This window comes from Protopterus annectens, chromosome 3.part1 (assembly GCF_019279795.1).
Source record: "Protopterus annectens isolate FY-2018-M chromosome 3.part1, PAN1.0, whole genome shotgun sequence".
Classification (NCBI taxonomy): Eukaryota; Metazoa; Chordata; order Ceratodontiformes; family Protopteridae; genus Protopterus; species Protopterus annectens.
Genome location: NC_056732.1, coordinates 1,381,645,872 through 1,381,661,316, shown reverse-complemented (window position 1 = coordinate 1,381,661,316; position 15,445 = coordinate 1,381,645,872). Strand labels below are relative to the sequence as shown.

Here is a 15,445-nt window from a genome sequence, read left to right as displayed (position 1 = left end):
GTTGCCATTTCTCTTAATTCATTGCCACTCTCCTACCTTCTTCAGCAGTCATGCCTGACTGTCGCAGGTCTTCTCACACACAGTCCATCCACCTCTTTGCTGTACGCCCTTATTTCCTCTTGCCTTCTTCCTGTCTGTCCCAAATCTTCATCATATTGTCTTCTGCTTTTCTGCACATTTGCCCAAACCACCATAATCTGTTCTCTTTGATCTTCTCTTCAATTGGAGCTACTTTAGCTTCTGCTGTTGTCCTCCTTTGTAGTCTATCCCCCCGTGTGCATCCTACCCATCTGTCTCATTCACCTCTGGTTTAATCAGCTGCCCTGCCTTTACTGCCCAGGTTTCTGTAACATATAGTAGTACTGGTTACACCACTGTTTTGTGCACCTGACATTTCATCTCCTTTGGCATTCGTCTGTCATTTACTATCCCTGAAAATATGTGCCAATTGGCTGCAGCCCCTGTTATTCTAGCTTGACATCCTCATTCAGACTTCCCTTATGATCGACCACCTCTCCCAGATACTTGAAGCTGTTAACCCATTCCATTGTTTTCCCTTCTGTCTCAATGTTCAGCTTATTTTGATTTCCCCCATTTGCTGCCATTGCAGCTGTCTTATCTGCTCCTCAGTTTCATGCCATGTGTCTTCAGTTTTGCATTCCATTCCCTTATCCTTTCCTGAAGTTGTTGCTCAGTCTGCCTGTAATACATACAACAAGTTTATTGATGTTCTTCGTGTTTCACTGTTGCAGTCATTACATTTGGGTAATCTGCTGGCAGGTTGCCCTCAGTCAGCCTGATTAACAAAGTTTTGGGTCCTGCGTCGGTTGCTGTCCCTTCTTCCATGATGTCAGGGGTATAAAACATGCAGCCAAAGCCATTACATCAGTCTTTCTTGCCACACAGTGCCCAAAGCAGAAGCAGTTCGCAGGTACCGGTTGGCTGACTCCTGAAATTTTCGTGGTCAAGTTTCAGAACCGATGTCTTCAACTAAAAAGCCAAGTACCCCGTTGGGGAAACTTTTTCTTGCTCCTTACCGATGTCAGTAAAAGTTAATAATTGTATTGCTTGTGGGAAGCAAATACCTCATAAGGATTTCCATTTGTACTGTATTCCTTGCCTAGGTCCTGACCACGACATACCTTGCTGCCGGTTCTGTGCTTTATTTAATCAGCGCACTATCCATCGTCGGTACATTTTTGCTTCTAAATATTTTGGATCACGGTTTAATTATCCAGAAATTATGTCGGTTAGCAATCCGACTACCGGAATACCGAAAAAAACGCAAAGAAAAGGACAGAGACAGGCCGTTGAGGTCCAAAACTGCCGACTACGCTTCTCCTAAGTCAGTCGCCAGTTCGCCGGTACTCCTAGGTGATACCCACTACGTCTGATTCGCAGGCCTCTACTGAGACCCATTTGGAGTCCGGTATGCCTAGAGATGCTTCAGTTATGGAACCCGTGGATGTCTCTACTTGGATGGGTCCAGAGCCGCTGTGCAGGCACCGGCTTCTGTGGGTGTATTCAGGCCTGCAGATTTGTATATTAAACCGACACCATCTTCAATATTAAGGCCAAAATCATCTCGATCTATGTCTAAAAAACTGACACCCAGGCCACGTGTGCATGCCCCTATGCCTAAAAAACAAATGATCAAAATGGCTGAAGATTTAATTACTCTAATCACGGGTAGTCAAACCCCCCCCCCCTTCTAAGAAGCCTAGGGCTGAAATTGGCTATGAATCTTCTGAACAGGAGACTATTTCTTCTGACTCTTCTGATGAACAGGATTTGTCTGTACCTACTTATGAGGACTCTGATGCAGAAGATTCCATTCCTTCTGCTTCTGCTCCTGAGGATTTTTCTTTTGGGGAAACTTTTCATACCTTAAGGGAACATTTCCACTGGGAAAGTCAGGATTTTTTGCACTGCCCAAATCAGCTTTCTTGGGACATTCCCATATGCTTTCTCCAAGTATAGATTTGTCTAGTTGTACTCTTTCCAACTTGTATCAACTGCCACTGACTTCAAACGTGACTAAAAAAATCTGTACATGTATGATTAGCTCATCTGTGTTGAAACATCACTGTTCACTTAGTAATGGAAATATTTATCTTTTTACATTTAAAGCCAGATTATCTTCTTTATTAATGTCATATAAATTTATTCATCTTAATTCATGTCTTCTTGCCATTTTTGTTGAAAATTATTGCTACACTGGGCAGTTAGGTTCATTGCCAGCTACTTCACCCATCGTAGGGAGGCTGGCATAATGGTTCATTTGTTTACCTTACAGACACAAGGTGCAGGGTTTGTTTCTTACATGGGGCAATTGGCTAAGCTTAAAATGGACCACAAGAGCAGTTAGTTTAGTACTAATCTGTGAATCTGTGAACCTATAGTCCACACAGTTCTTTATACTGCTTTTGTAAAACTTTTTCTGGGGGGGGATGACAAACATTGTCAACCTCTGTGCAGCTGAACATCATATCTCCCCTACTATGCAGTAGTTCATATCTACTTCGAGCAACCACTTTAAAAATAAGGCAATCTGAAGTTGTCAGTCTAATTAATTGTATCATCTCAGTGGTGTAAGGGGATAATGCCCTAACTTAGAACCTGAATGACCTATGTTTGAGTAACTGCTGATGTGCTTGATGGACCTGACAAGGGAAGAGAGGTCTGTACATTCTCCAGAGGAAAGAGGGAGGGAGAGTGGGTCCTGGCTGAAGCAGGGAAGGCAGTACGAGGAGGAGATGGGCACTGATCGCCTATACTGGTGTGGATAGTCTTTTCCATTACATAAGAAGGGGAGTATGCATGCATGGGGCTAAGGGCATAGGCTTTTTGTGTGGCAAAGTAGGTGCTGACATCAATACTGAGTTTGGGGATTAAGTTTTCAAACAATATACATCATTTGCTGGGGTGTCAGTGAGGGCACAAGCAACTTTCATGGTTTGCCTATATGATACGTTCTTTGGATGGGTCTTGCCCCTCTGTACTTTATTGGGTTCGTTACTGCGTTGTTGCCTCACAGCAAGAGGTTCTCCCGTTTGGTTCTCAGCTGGAGTGCCTTCTGTGTGGAGTCTGCATGTCCTCCCTGCGGTCGAGTGGCATTCGAAAGACATGCGTGAATGGGCGTGCCTTTGTTGAAGGGTGGGTGTCGAGCTGGCACCGTAAAATTCTTCTGCCAATCATTATCGTACCAGAGTTCCATTGTGGCAACCCCTAACCGGGAAAAGCTGAAAGAAGAACAACAACTGCTATAGGGGAGTGAATGGGCTAGGCTTGATACTGGAGGGCTTCTTGATCAGCAGAGCAAAGGGGCAAAATGATGAAAAAATGTAATTAATTATAATGTACATTATTTGAGGAATACTGGTTTCTGACATTTGGCCGTATTAGCCTTGCTATGTTGTTCTGCTGTTGTAATGTAGATTTTGGTACTTTTCCATTATCAGGGCAACACTTTCAATACGATTGTTCAGCTGTAATCCTGTTCCTTAACATGTCTGTTAACCACATATCTGTAAAAGTTATTTATTTTAATAATACATTTTAAGAAATAGAACTTATTTTTAATTTTTACAGACGTCTAGTTAATACATGTGTTAAGGTAGTAGATTACGGCTGAACGATCGTGTTGAAAGTGTTGCCTTGGTAAGTTACAGAGAGAGAAAGTAAAAAAATAAATAAATACATCAAATTTGGAGAACATGTCTTTTTTTTCCAATAGTCATAATATGCTTACCGTTGTAAGATAACAATATCTTTGTACATCCTAGCAACGGTTCTTTCCTTGGCAGTGAAGCCTAGCTAAATCAGTACCTGAGGCTTTTAAAAAAAAAAAACGATTACTGCCGAACAGCTGCAAGATGCGAACTAAGTGTAATTACACATTTGGATTAGGACTTTATGAAGAATATGTTTAATAGTATGCATAGTATGCCTATTATGGAGAAATACATTTTATAGTATGTATATTATGGAGAAACTGATTTTTTTTTTTACTACACTGTTACCGGCCAAACACTTTAAATGCGGTTCCTGAGCTCCGAATCCATTGTCAAAGCATGTCTTTTTGATGTTAATCTTAACAGGTGCGTGTAAAATAATTACATGGATAATATTTAAAAAAAGAAGCTGTAACACACCTGTTAAGATTAACATCAAAAATACATGGTTTGACACTGGATTCTGAGCTCCACAACTGCATAGAAATGTTGCCCCGATAACGGAAAAGTGCCCAGATTTTGAATTAATTTACTGTATTTTATTTTACTTTTGGGATGAAGTTGTAAGCTAAAATGGGCTATAAATAAGTAACTAAATGAATAAAATGTCTCCAGCATGTTACATCAATGTGCACTTCAGAGTGAGATGCATGATACTCCCATATATGGGATCTTGTATCTTTTTGCCATATTGTGAGTGGTGGAGAAGATAAACCCTACCAAAGAATGTATCTGTGATATCTACCACAGCTGATTTTTGGCATTAAAAATGGACTAATTGCCATTCTGGGGTGCTACCTGAATTATTTGGTAGGCTTGAATTCCTTCTCTGGCTGTATGCCTTTCTTTATGGCAGAATTTATGTATTTGAATACTAGTGATAGGGAATGGAAAAAAGTGCTACAAAGCTGTTGAGATTCAGACCTTTTTGGCAGCAGACTGCAGTTCACATTTCACTGTTGCAGTACTTTTGTACAGAAAGTGCCCAGTTTCTTATAAGTGTCTTATTTATCCATGTTGGTACTATCTGGCTGAAATGATAGCTTACTTTTTATACATCAGCTGTTGTCTTAGCTTGTTTTGTCATCATCTGGTAATGGCTAATTCTAGAACTGATTTGGTTTGAATTCAAAATCTCTGTTTCTATCCTTTTCGGCATATTTTATCATCTCGTTAGCTGTAGATTTAATTGTATTTTTGCATTTACCTTCTTTTCTTAATTTCTTTCTTTTCTTTCATGTGGTAGTTGTAATGAATTAAAAGTTTGTGTTTGTATTTATTATTTCTTGATTTTATGTTTATCTTATTTTCTTGATTTTATTTTTGGAATGTATATTGTGCTGTTTCATTCATTTACTAGTGGTTATTAAATTAATTTCTTTATCCGCTGTGACTTAGTACTGCTTAAGTACTTCAATAATAATTTGACTGACTGATGAATTATATGTAGTAGTAGGTCACAGAGATACCTCTGTTTGCTTTGATTGTACTGGAATGCATATTCAAGATGTTTAACAGCAAAGCTGATGCAAAGAAAAGTAGTGCCAGTGGTTCACTAGGTAACTTACTCAGAGCTGGGGGGCCAGAAGTTTATTAGGTGGCGATTGGATTCATTTTCCATTACTGACACTGCAGTGCATCAGGGTGGAGGGAAGACTGTACTACTGAGTGTGCCGTTCTTCACCTGAGAGGTTAAACCAAGGTCCCATCTGCCTGATTTAGTATTTTCTCAGGTGGATGTAAAAGATCCCATAGCACTTACCACAGTGCTATATGAGAAGTTCCCCAATATCCTGGCCAAATTTCTCATAGTTACCCATAGGAAACCTTGATTCTCATCTGAAAAGAGGTGGATAAATAAACGTGTTGCAGGTATATGCAGCACAAAGTATGTCTATGTAATTTCTAGGATTGGAGCAAAAGCAATTAAGGGCTCTTTGAGCCTTGCTTGCCATCAGATTTGGTGTACTTAGATTTGACTGAAGTTTTACTGTTAAGTATAACACTTGAGTATGAGAGCACTGCAGTGTGTTTTTTTTTAATTTCTAATTGAGCTTTTGCTTGTCTGGCTTGAAGATAACTGTTGCGATAAGACAATGGTGTACTACCAAATTGAGTCAACACTGAGTGTGCTAGATATGACTTAGAAAAAAGTAAGATTTTTTTTTTTTTACAGCCTTACTTGAATGCATGTGGTGCTGGGGTAGCGTTGGCGCTTCACAGTAAGACGTTGTCCTGTTCGATTCTCAGCTAAAGCGTCTTCTGTGTGGAGACGTGCGTGAATGGGCGTACCTTCATTGAAGGTTGTACGTCAGGGTTGGCAACTCGGTACGTAAAAATCTACTGCCAATCATTAGCGGACTGGAGTTCCGCTGTGGCGACCCTTAACCGGGAAAAGCCGAAAGATGCAACAACTTGAATGCATGTTATATGTGGTAATGCAGTTTAGTAAAGCTGCTGTTGTCTAAGTGAACAGTAAATACACCCCATTAATGTAATTTACAGGCCTGCCTGAAGTCAGGCTGGGGCAAAACAGATCTGCATATACATAGCACAGGGTATATTTCAGTGGTTTGTCTATAGTCTGTTTTTATTCGATAGGTATCACAGATGTATAAAGAACTGTGCAAGTCACACTTATCAACCCTTCTTTACAAGCATGTGTGATATTGTGTACAACAGGTGAGAGGATTGTGACAAATGATGAAACCTGAGGCTAGAAGTGCAAAAGCAGTAGTAATATTTGCAGATTGCAGCTCATCATAAATTATTATGGATTTATGTTGTAAATTTCATGAAGAGTTGAAAAAAATGCTCCCTCCATGTGTGTGTTAGATTTTTGAGGACCAAAATGAGTTCCATACTTCATAATGTGTAACACCTGAGGCATGTAACATTGTTGCAGATGCTTTCTAAGCTTGTGTTGTCATATTTCAGGATGATATAACTGAACAGTACATGTAGTAATAACTTTTTAATTTATTAAAGGAGAACCGCACACACACAAACTCAAAAAACATGTTTATTTCATCATGGTTTGGTATTTCCTACATTTTAACACCACTCTGGGACTATTTTCAGGTTTTTAAATATTGTTATATATAATTTCTGAGTCTGACCACATGAGACCTAGCATCTTGAACTAATTCTGATTGTTTAGTCTGCCTCTAGGTATCCCACAATGCAGTGCCTATCTGTAAAAAAATTATATAGTGCAGGCCTCTTTCTACCTAAAGCTCCTGTCACTGCAGTGATTTTTACGTGCATACACTGCTGTCTTTCAGTCAGTTAGTTTTAATTAACATTTCATGCTGTTCAATGACTACTTAAAACACAAACAGTGCAAGTGCCACAGAACAGACTTTCAAAGTTGTTTGTACTGCTGCGTCTTTTTAGAATGGCTAAACTGCAGTCTTTTATGAAGCCTGAATTGTACTATTTTGACTTCTCTCCCATCCCCTTCACACCCAACTTCTCTAGCTGTCAAATTGCTAAGTGCAATCTGAGCTGTTACCTGCTGTGATTGACAGCTCACAACAGGAGACTTGACTCGTACTGTTTCCTTGTTCTAGCCCTTACTTTCTCTATGGGTAGGGGAAGGACCAGGGAGCTGTAACATCATCACGTGGGTGGGTTTTTAGGATGGTCATAGTGATGTCAGTTTGAGGCTACCTGTATTCATTGGCGTTGATGACATCAATGAATTGTTGACTGCAGCAAGCTTTTCCAGGGCAGGATAAAAGTTTTTTGAAAGTGAAACCACCACAGTACAATAAGATACTGTTCTGGTGGAGAGAAACCGTTGATTTAAAATATTTTAAATGCTGTATTGTTGTTTATTCATAGCAGGAGCAGTAAATAGGGAGAAAAAGGACAGAGAAGTTGAGCATTTAATAATAGAATCCCATCGTTATCATTTAAGAAAATCAGAGATGTTGCTGAAACTGTCTCAGCTGGTCAGCCAATCTGACCTTTCTTATAAATCTGATGTCCTCATTATGTCAATGTTAGCGGATTTAGAACCATTTCCACTTTTAGGATGACATCTTCTGAGATTCTGTAACTTGCTGATTGACAGAATGGTGTATTTGACTGTTTATTCATACAACACCTTATGCTTCTCTTTCAGGGTGCAACACCTTCTGATAGTCTGCAGGAGTGGATAACAATATATGGAAAACACTTGGATGAGGAAACCTGGCAGAGGTGTAGAAGAACTGAACAGCTGCTGAAGGCAGCTGAAGCTGGCAAGGGTAGGTGTAATCCAAGGGTCTTATGGCTAACAGTGCTGTAGTGGCCAGTAATAGAACAAATGCTTTTAATAATTTATAGCTCTGTCTTTGGCACAGTGGATGAGAAATACTGGTGTCTGTACATATGAAGCTATTGTTTTGTGATTCCTTTTAGAATGCTGACAACTTTGTGAGGATTGTTGTGCTGTACTCAACAGTGGAAAGATAGTAGATTAATAAATGGCTGAGTTTCTTTGTTTGAATTGCCTACAGAGGCAGTATAGCTGCCTCAGAGTATCTCTTCACCAGTGTTGGCAACAGCAGTGAAAAATTGGAGCCATTGCTGTTTTGAGTGTAGCTTTAATTAGCTGAGGAAACATTTCACGATCTTGGAAGATGCATAATAGTTACTCAAATAATGGTGGACCTCGCCCATTGTAATTCATCGACTGACTTTTCTTTTACAGTTGAATTGAATTTTAACCGTTGTGATCAGTGATATGTCAGGACCATTGTTCCTTCACTAAGACCAATCTAGTATGTGTCTTTGTTCTTTCCTAATCATTCAAACTGCATTTCTATCTAGGAATCACTTAACTAAGATAATAAATAGATGTTCTTCGTCTCCCATTGCTGCAGTCCTTACATATGGGTAGTCCGCTGTCCACCATCGGCCCGAATACCAAAGGGCTAGAACTGGCGTCGGTCATCGGCGCCCGAGACTGACGTCAGTACGTGTCAGTACAAATGCGCATGACCGACGCCATATCCTCAGTCTTTCTTGCCGCGTGGTCCTAAGCAGAAGCAGCATTTGCAAGTGCCGTTTGGCGTTCTGGAATTGTCGGTTTTCGAGTTTCAGACCGGAGACCAAGTTGGGCTAAGTACCCCGTTGGGGACACTTTTGTCTTTTTCTTGCCTCAGTATTGACGGATGTCAGAAAAAGTTAACTGTATTTCTTGTGGGAAACAGATTCCTCATAGGGATTACCATTCACTCTGTATTCCTTGTTTAGGGCCTGAGCACGACGTTGTTGGGTGTCGCTTTTGTGCTACTTTTAACAAGCGTACTATTAAACGTCGGTTGGACTGTGCTAGGCTTGTGTTTGGTAAACGTTGTAATTACAACATGCCGTCGGATTCTCCGACGCCTGGTTCTTCTAAGAAACGCAAAGAGAAGCCTTTGCGGTCCAAACCGGATGAGTCGTCCACTCCGGACGCCGGTTCTGTAGAACCACCGACTACTTCAGCGGCTCCTTCTGAAAGTTTACCTGAGTCTCAAGGGGAGCCTTTGTTACTACAGGAAGTGGCTTCTCCTGTGTTAGGCCAGGCTGAGGGTGCTTCTCAGATGTCGGTGGTTCCCTCTCCTCATAGGGTAGCTAGGCCTCCTCCTTCTCAAAGCAAAAGCCATTCTAAGTCTAGGTCTGCCCCTGCTGGTGCTAGTCCCCAGGGTCCAGCTCCTAGGAAGCACATGTTAAAGATGGCTGAAGATTTGATTACTTTAATTAGGGGTTCTATGCCCCCCCCTGAGAAGAGGCCCAGGGTAGAGACAGAGTTGGAGGGTTTGGTTCAGTCTTCCAATGAGTCAGATTCCTCTGTGGAAGAACTTCAGGATTTCCCTCCCTATTCTGATTCGGAGGCTGAGGACACTACTCCCTCTGCGTCCCCTCCAGAAGATTTTTCTTTCTCTGAGACCTTGCATTCCATGAGGGAACATTTCAAATGGGAAGGCCAGGATTATTCGGATTCTCGTAAAAGGCTAAGAGAATTCTTGTTTTTGCCTCAGCATAGGCCCTTGGCTATTCCCCCTGTACTGGATGTTGTTCAGGATGTATTTTCTGAGGCTGCCCTTAACCCAGATTCTCTGCCTCCTGCCCCGGTTAAACCAGATAGATACTGCAGGGTTCCGGAAACTCACAAGTACTTATATAAGAGTCCTAGGGCTGATCCAGAAACTGTTACTCAAGGCCCCAAGGGTGTTAGGGCTTCTGTGGTTAAGAATCCAGTTCCCCTGGACAAGGATGCTAGGGCCCTGGATAGGTGGGGTAAAAAACTGTATACCTCTTCTACTTTGGCTATGAGAGCTTTAAATTGTCAGTTTCATATACTCAGGTATCAAAATTATTTGCTGGGCCAATTGAAATGTAAAGTAGATGCTTTAGCTGAAGGTATTGAATGTAAGGAGCTTCAGGATTTAGTGCATGCTTCAGACTAAGTTGGTAAGCATTCTTTGCAGTGTGGTTTTGATGCTTTACAGGCTTCTTCCAGGGTGGCTGCTACTAGTTCAGTTGTTCGCAGGCATGCTTGGCTTAAAGATCAGACCTTGTCAGAGCATGTTAAGGCTCGAATTATGGATGCTCCTCTGCAATCTGATGTTCTTTTTGGCCCTCCTGTAGAATCAGTTTTGAAAAAAATGGAGGAAAAAGCTAAGTCTATGCAGACAGTTAAGGACTTTTTACAGGTTCAGCCCCCTAAGTTCAGTAGGAATTGGCCTGCTAAGGGATGGTCTTTCCCCTCTTCGGATTATCAATCTAGGGGCAGGTCGAGGCGTGGTAGAGGTAGGGCTTCCTCTCAGGGCCCTGTTACTTCTAGGACGTTGAGTTCTTCTACCCCTTCTGCTGGAGAGGGCAGGGGTCAGTCCTTTCGGAAACAGACCCAATGATCTGTGTCTTCAGCTGCCGGACTCTGCCTTGCTGGCAGCTCCTCTAGGAGGAAAACTGGGACTTTTCAAAGGGAATTGGCATTTGGTTACCCAAGACAAATGGGTATTGGACATAATAAATCGAGGCTACAAATTTTATTTTCACACATTCCCTCCTTTGCCGGATGTGCCTCATCAGCAAAGGCTGGAAGCACAGGCGCAAATTTCTTCTCTGCTTCAGTTGGGAGCAATACAGGAAGTACCTTCTGCAGAAAGAGGCACGGGGTTTTATTCCCGTCTTTTCTTAGTGCCAAAGAAAGGAAATTCTTGGAAACCAATTCTGGATTTGTCCATTCTAAACACCTTTCTGGAAATTCCAAAATTCAAGATGTTAACACTGCAACAGCTGTTACCTATGCTGGGCAGAGATCACTGGATGGTGACTCTGGATCTCAAAGAGGCCTATCTTCACATTCCTATCAGGTCCAGTTGCAGGAAATTCCTGAGATTTCGGAATGGGAATTTGCATTATCAGTTCTCTGCATTGCCCTTTGGCTTGTCTACTGCGCCCAGGGTATTCACAAAGTCCTGGCTCCAGTAATAGCTTTTCTCAGACTAAAAGGAATTCAAATTTATCCTTATCTGGACGACTGTTTGATTCTGACACAAGGCAAGCTAGAACTACTTCAACATCTGCAGTATGTAATGACAGTTTTAAGATGCCTAGGGTATTCTGTGAACGAAATAAAGTCCAGTCTAGTACCCTCACAAGAGATGTGTTTTCTGGGTGTAAGACTGAATACAGCTGCTCAGATGGCATTTCTTACCCCGGATAAACAAAGAAATCTTCACCTATACTTCCAACAGTTATCAGTAATGTCCAGGCTGACTGCAAGGACAGTCCTTCAAGCCTTGGGGTTCATGGCATCTTGCATTCTAGTACTTCCCAATGCCAAACTGCATATGAGGAAGCTACAATGGTATCTCAAAAGCATTTGGACTCAACACAGCCACGATTTGGACACTGTCATTCGGATTCTACCTTGCATTCAGAAAGAATTTGTGTGGTGGGCTCAGGAATGTCACCTAAACAAGGGACTCTCTGTGACCCAGCCAGAGGCAAGTCAGATATTAACGACAGACGCCTTGGAGTTAGCTTGGGGAGCTCATTTCAAAGGAAAATGGATTCAAGACCTTTGGCCCCCAGAGCTACTTCACTTGCATATCAACATGAAAGAGATGCTGGCAGTTCAATTTGCTTTGGAAGCATTCAAGGGCCTCCTTCAACCAGGACTGGTGTTGATTCGAACAGACAACACAACTGTCATGTGGTACATCAACAAGCAGGGGGGAACTCATTCTTACCCTCTTTGCAGACAAGCAATGCTGTTATGGGAAACTGCTTTAAATCTGCACATCACTCTTCGAGCACAGTTTCTGCCAGGAGCACAAAATTCTTTAGCAGATGTTCTGAGCAGACAGATTGTGGATCCTCACGAATGGAAGTTGGACCCTCAGGTATTTCTTCAGTTGACCATGGCTTGGGGAACTCCAGACATAGATCTGTTCGCTTCTCCTCTGAATTTCCAACTGCCACTGTTTTGCACAAGGCTGTTTCATCCAAAAGCCTGGAAAATAGATGCACTATCCTTCAGTTGGAGCAACCTTCACGTGTATGCTTTTCCTCCTTTGCCTCTTCTTCCAAAGGTACTGTTGAAAGTCAGGAGGGACAAACCTTGCATGATCCTTATAGCACCAGATTGGCCTTGTCAGCATTGGTACCCTCTGTTGAGGAGCTTAATTCATGGGACACCTTGGCCATTACCACAGATTCCTCACTTATTGTCTCAGGTAGACAATCATTTTCTCAATGTCAGGGTGCAATCCCTACACCTGACAGCCTGGCGCATTCTGTTTTAAAGAAGGAGAGCCTTCAGCTCCCTCAACAAGTTTTGGATGTTATTTTGGAAGCCAGGCGACCTAGTACTCGAAAGGTTTATGCTGATAAATGGAAGAGATTTTTTCTTTGGAGTTCAGCTAAAGGCTTTGATGTCAAATTGCCTAATTTGAGTTGTATATTGCAATATTTGACTGTTTTATTGGATAAGGGTTTGTCCTTCTCTTCTATAAAAGTGCATGCTGCAGCTATTTCTGCTCACTATGATTGTGACCCTCCTTTGTTTTCACATCCATTGGTTAAACAGTTTCTTAGAGGGGCAAAGAATATAAGACCCCCACGAAGAGCTCCTACCCCTGCCTGGGATCTTAATTTTGTTTTGGAAAAGCTGACTCTGCCTCCTTTTGAACCTGCAGCTACAGCTGAATTGAAGTTGTTGTCTTGGAAGACTGCTTTTTTGTTGGCTGTTACTTCTGCTAGAAGGGTATCTGAATTACAGGCCCTCATGGCAGTGGAACCTTTTCTGATTTTTCACAAGGACAGAGTTTCCTTACATACTAATCCTACTTTTATGCCTAAAGTGATTTCTAATGTGGCATTGAACCAATCTATACATTTGCCTACTTTTTATGCTAACCCCCAAAATACAGGAGAAAAAGTTTTGCATTCTTTGGATGTACATAGGCAGTTAAGGTATTATTTGAGCAGAACCAAAGAGTTCAGAAGATCTCAACAATTATTTGTTTCTTTTGCTTTGACTTCACAAGGGAAAGCTGTCTCAAAACAAACTATTTCCAAGTGGATTGGCCATTGTATTGCTTTTTGTTACTCTCATCATGGAAAGGATGTTCCAGTGGGGATCAGGCCTCATTCTACTAGGGCTACGGCCACCTCTACTGCTTTTTTGAGAGGGGTAGCTACTAAAGATATTCTAGAGGCAGCTACTTGGAGTTCGGTACATACATTTACAAAGCATAATCATTTACCTCTTTATTCTAGGTCTAGGGCTGGGTTTGCCACTGCAATCTTACAGGGCATGTTAGCAGCTCCTAATGCTATTTAGTTGGCCAGCCTCCCTTTTTTCCGTTGCTCTGGGATTCTACCCATATGTAAGGACTGCAGCAATGGGAGACGAAGAACATAGTACAGTTTTGTACCTACCATAAATGTAGATGTTCGAGGATCTCCATTGCTGCAGTCCAATTTTCCCTCCCTCCTTCCCCCTGTTTTTAGGTTGGGTTTTGGGTGGTGTTTTTTGCATTCTGGCAAGTGAGGCAAGAAAGACTGAGGATATGGCGTCGGTCATGCGCATTTGTACTGACACGTACTGACGTCAGTCTCGGGCGCCGATGACCGCCAGTTCTAGCCCTTTGGTATTCGGGCCGATGGTGGACAGCGGACTACCCATATGTAAGGACTGCAGCAATGGAGATCCTCGAACATCTACATTTATGGTAGGTACAAAACTGTACTATTTCTTTCTTTCTCTCCTGCTGAGTCTGTCATCAGCCCTCTACTGGACAGTTTGCCTGTTCATTCCCCATCACTATGGTTAAAGTCGACCAGGAGGGACCAGCATTCAGACAGCCATTAGGGTGGTTTGAGCATTTTTCTTATATTTCTTCCCCATCACTACTGGCACACATGCAGTGAGTGTCAGGAAAAAGAAGTTAAAATGGGTGATTGCGTAGGATGTCCCATCACTTCCACATGGAGCATTACCTCCAAGAAGCCATGCTGCTCCCCTAGAGGCAATAGCATTGATCTTGCTGGTCTCCACCAGGGAGTTAACACCTCCAGTGTCACCCCACCCAGGAGCACACAATCCCCCTCTCTCTCCTGAAAAAGGAGAGCAGGCCATGCCCCATCATTGCTGCCCCCTCCTCTGGGATGCTTCACTGCCTGAGCTGCTAATCAAACTCCAGTCACCTAAGTTGCTGTATGGACTCCTTCCCTTTGTACCACAGACCTACACTAACATATTGCCTTTTTTTCCTTATTTCCAAAGTAATCATAATGGAGCTGGGTTGTAAATAAAGTGGTTTGGCAAGCAGTTCTTATTCATAAAAGACAGGGACAATATTTTACATGAGTCTAAAGTTGCAGTAGGTTCTGATATCCAGATGAAATGTAGAAAACTTTATATTCGATGTAAAGATCTGTTGAAGAGCAAGAAGTATGATTGCATTTAAGTGTTCTTGTTGGAAAATGCTAGATTCTGTCCCTGGACATCTTGAAGCACAGTTAAAGGGAATCTGGGAAATATGATTTAAAATATCAGTCATATGGTAATAAAGTATGTTTCCCTTGATAGCTGTTGCTTTGAGCAATAGCTTCAGTGACTTCTCATTGTGTCATAATGATGTAGTAGAAGGGTCTAATTTGGCAGAGGATAAAAGATCACTTGTCCCCAACTCATAAGGAAGGAGCTTTGGCATTAGTTGTTGTAGTTTTTATGAGTCGCTGTTGTAGTAGAATTATTGACATATTGGAATCAGATGCAGGATGATGTCATTCTGACTCCCAGAGCTCTGTGGACAAAAGACTGGAGGCCAAGCTTCTCCTCACACAAAGATGCAACCCTGCATTATATATAAAACAGGATCAGCCCGCATTGTTTTCAGTTCTTTTTTGCCACAGGCATGTACACACTTCCTTGAGAAACCAATTTTGGCCTTTGGTCCTAGAACTTTGCTTTTGAAAAATCATCAAAAATATACGTGTCTCATTACATCTTTCGTCTGAACACTTCTCTCTTGCTGTTTCCTAGTAAACATTTGACTGAAAAACTGTCCATTTGCCAGAGCACGCCTCATGCAGGTGACACTTCCATGTAAAGATTCAGTCGGAGTCCGTTTTTTCATCTATGAGAATTCACCTTTGCATATATTGCCTCATTTGTCCAGATTTTGTGAGAAAAAAGGGAAGTAGAAAGACCGCTTAAA

General features: G+C 41.9%; 1 protein-coding gene across 1 annotated transcript in view; it reads left to right on the top strand.

Annotated features, from left to right (window-relative positions):
• The window catches only part of TONSL (tonsoku like, DNA repair protein), a 1,124,870-nt gene that overhangs the window by 634,956 nt on the left and 474,469 nt on the right, over positions 1 to 15,445 (top strand). Inside the window, exon 16 of the mRNA XM_044066303.1 lies at positions 7,864 to 7,987. Coding sequence (XP_043922238.1) covers positions 7,864 to 7,987 — 124 coding nt within the window. The remainder of the gene's footprint in view (positions 1 to 7,863; positions 7,988 to 15,445) is intronic.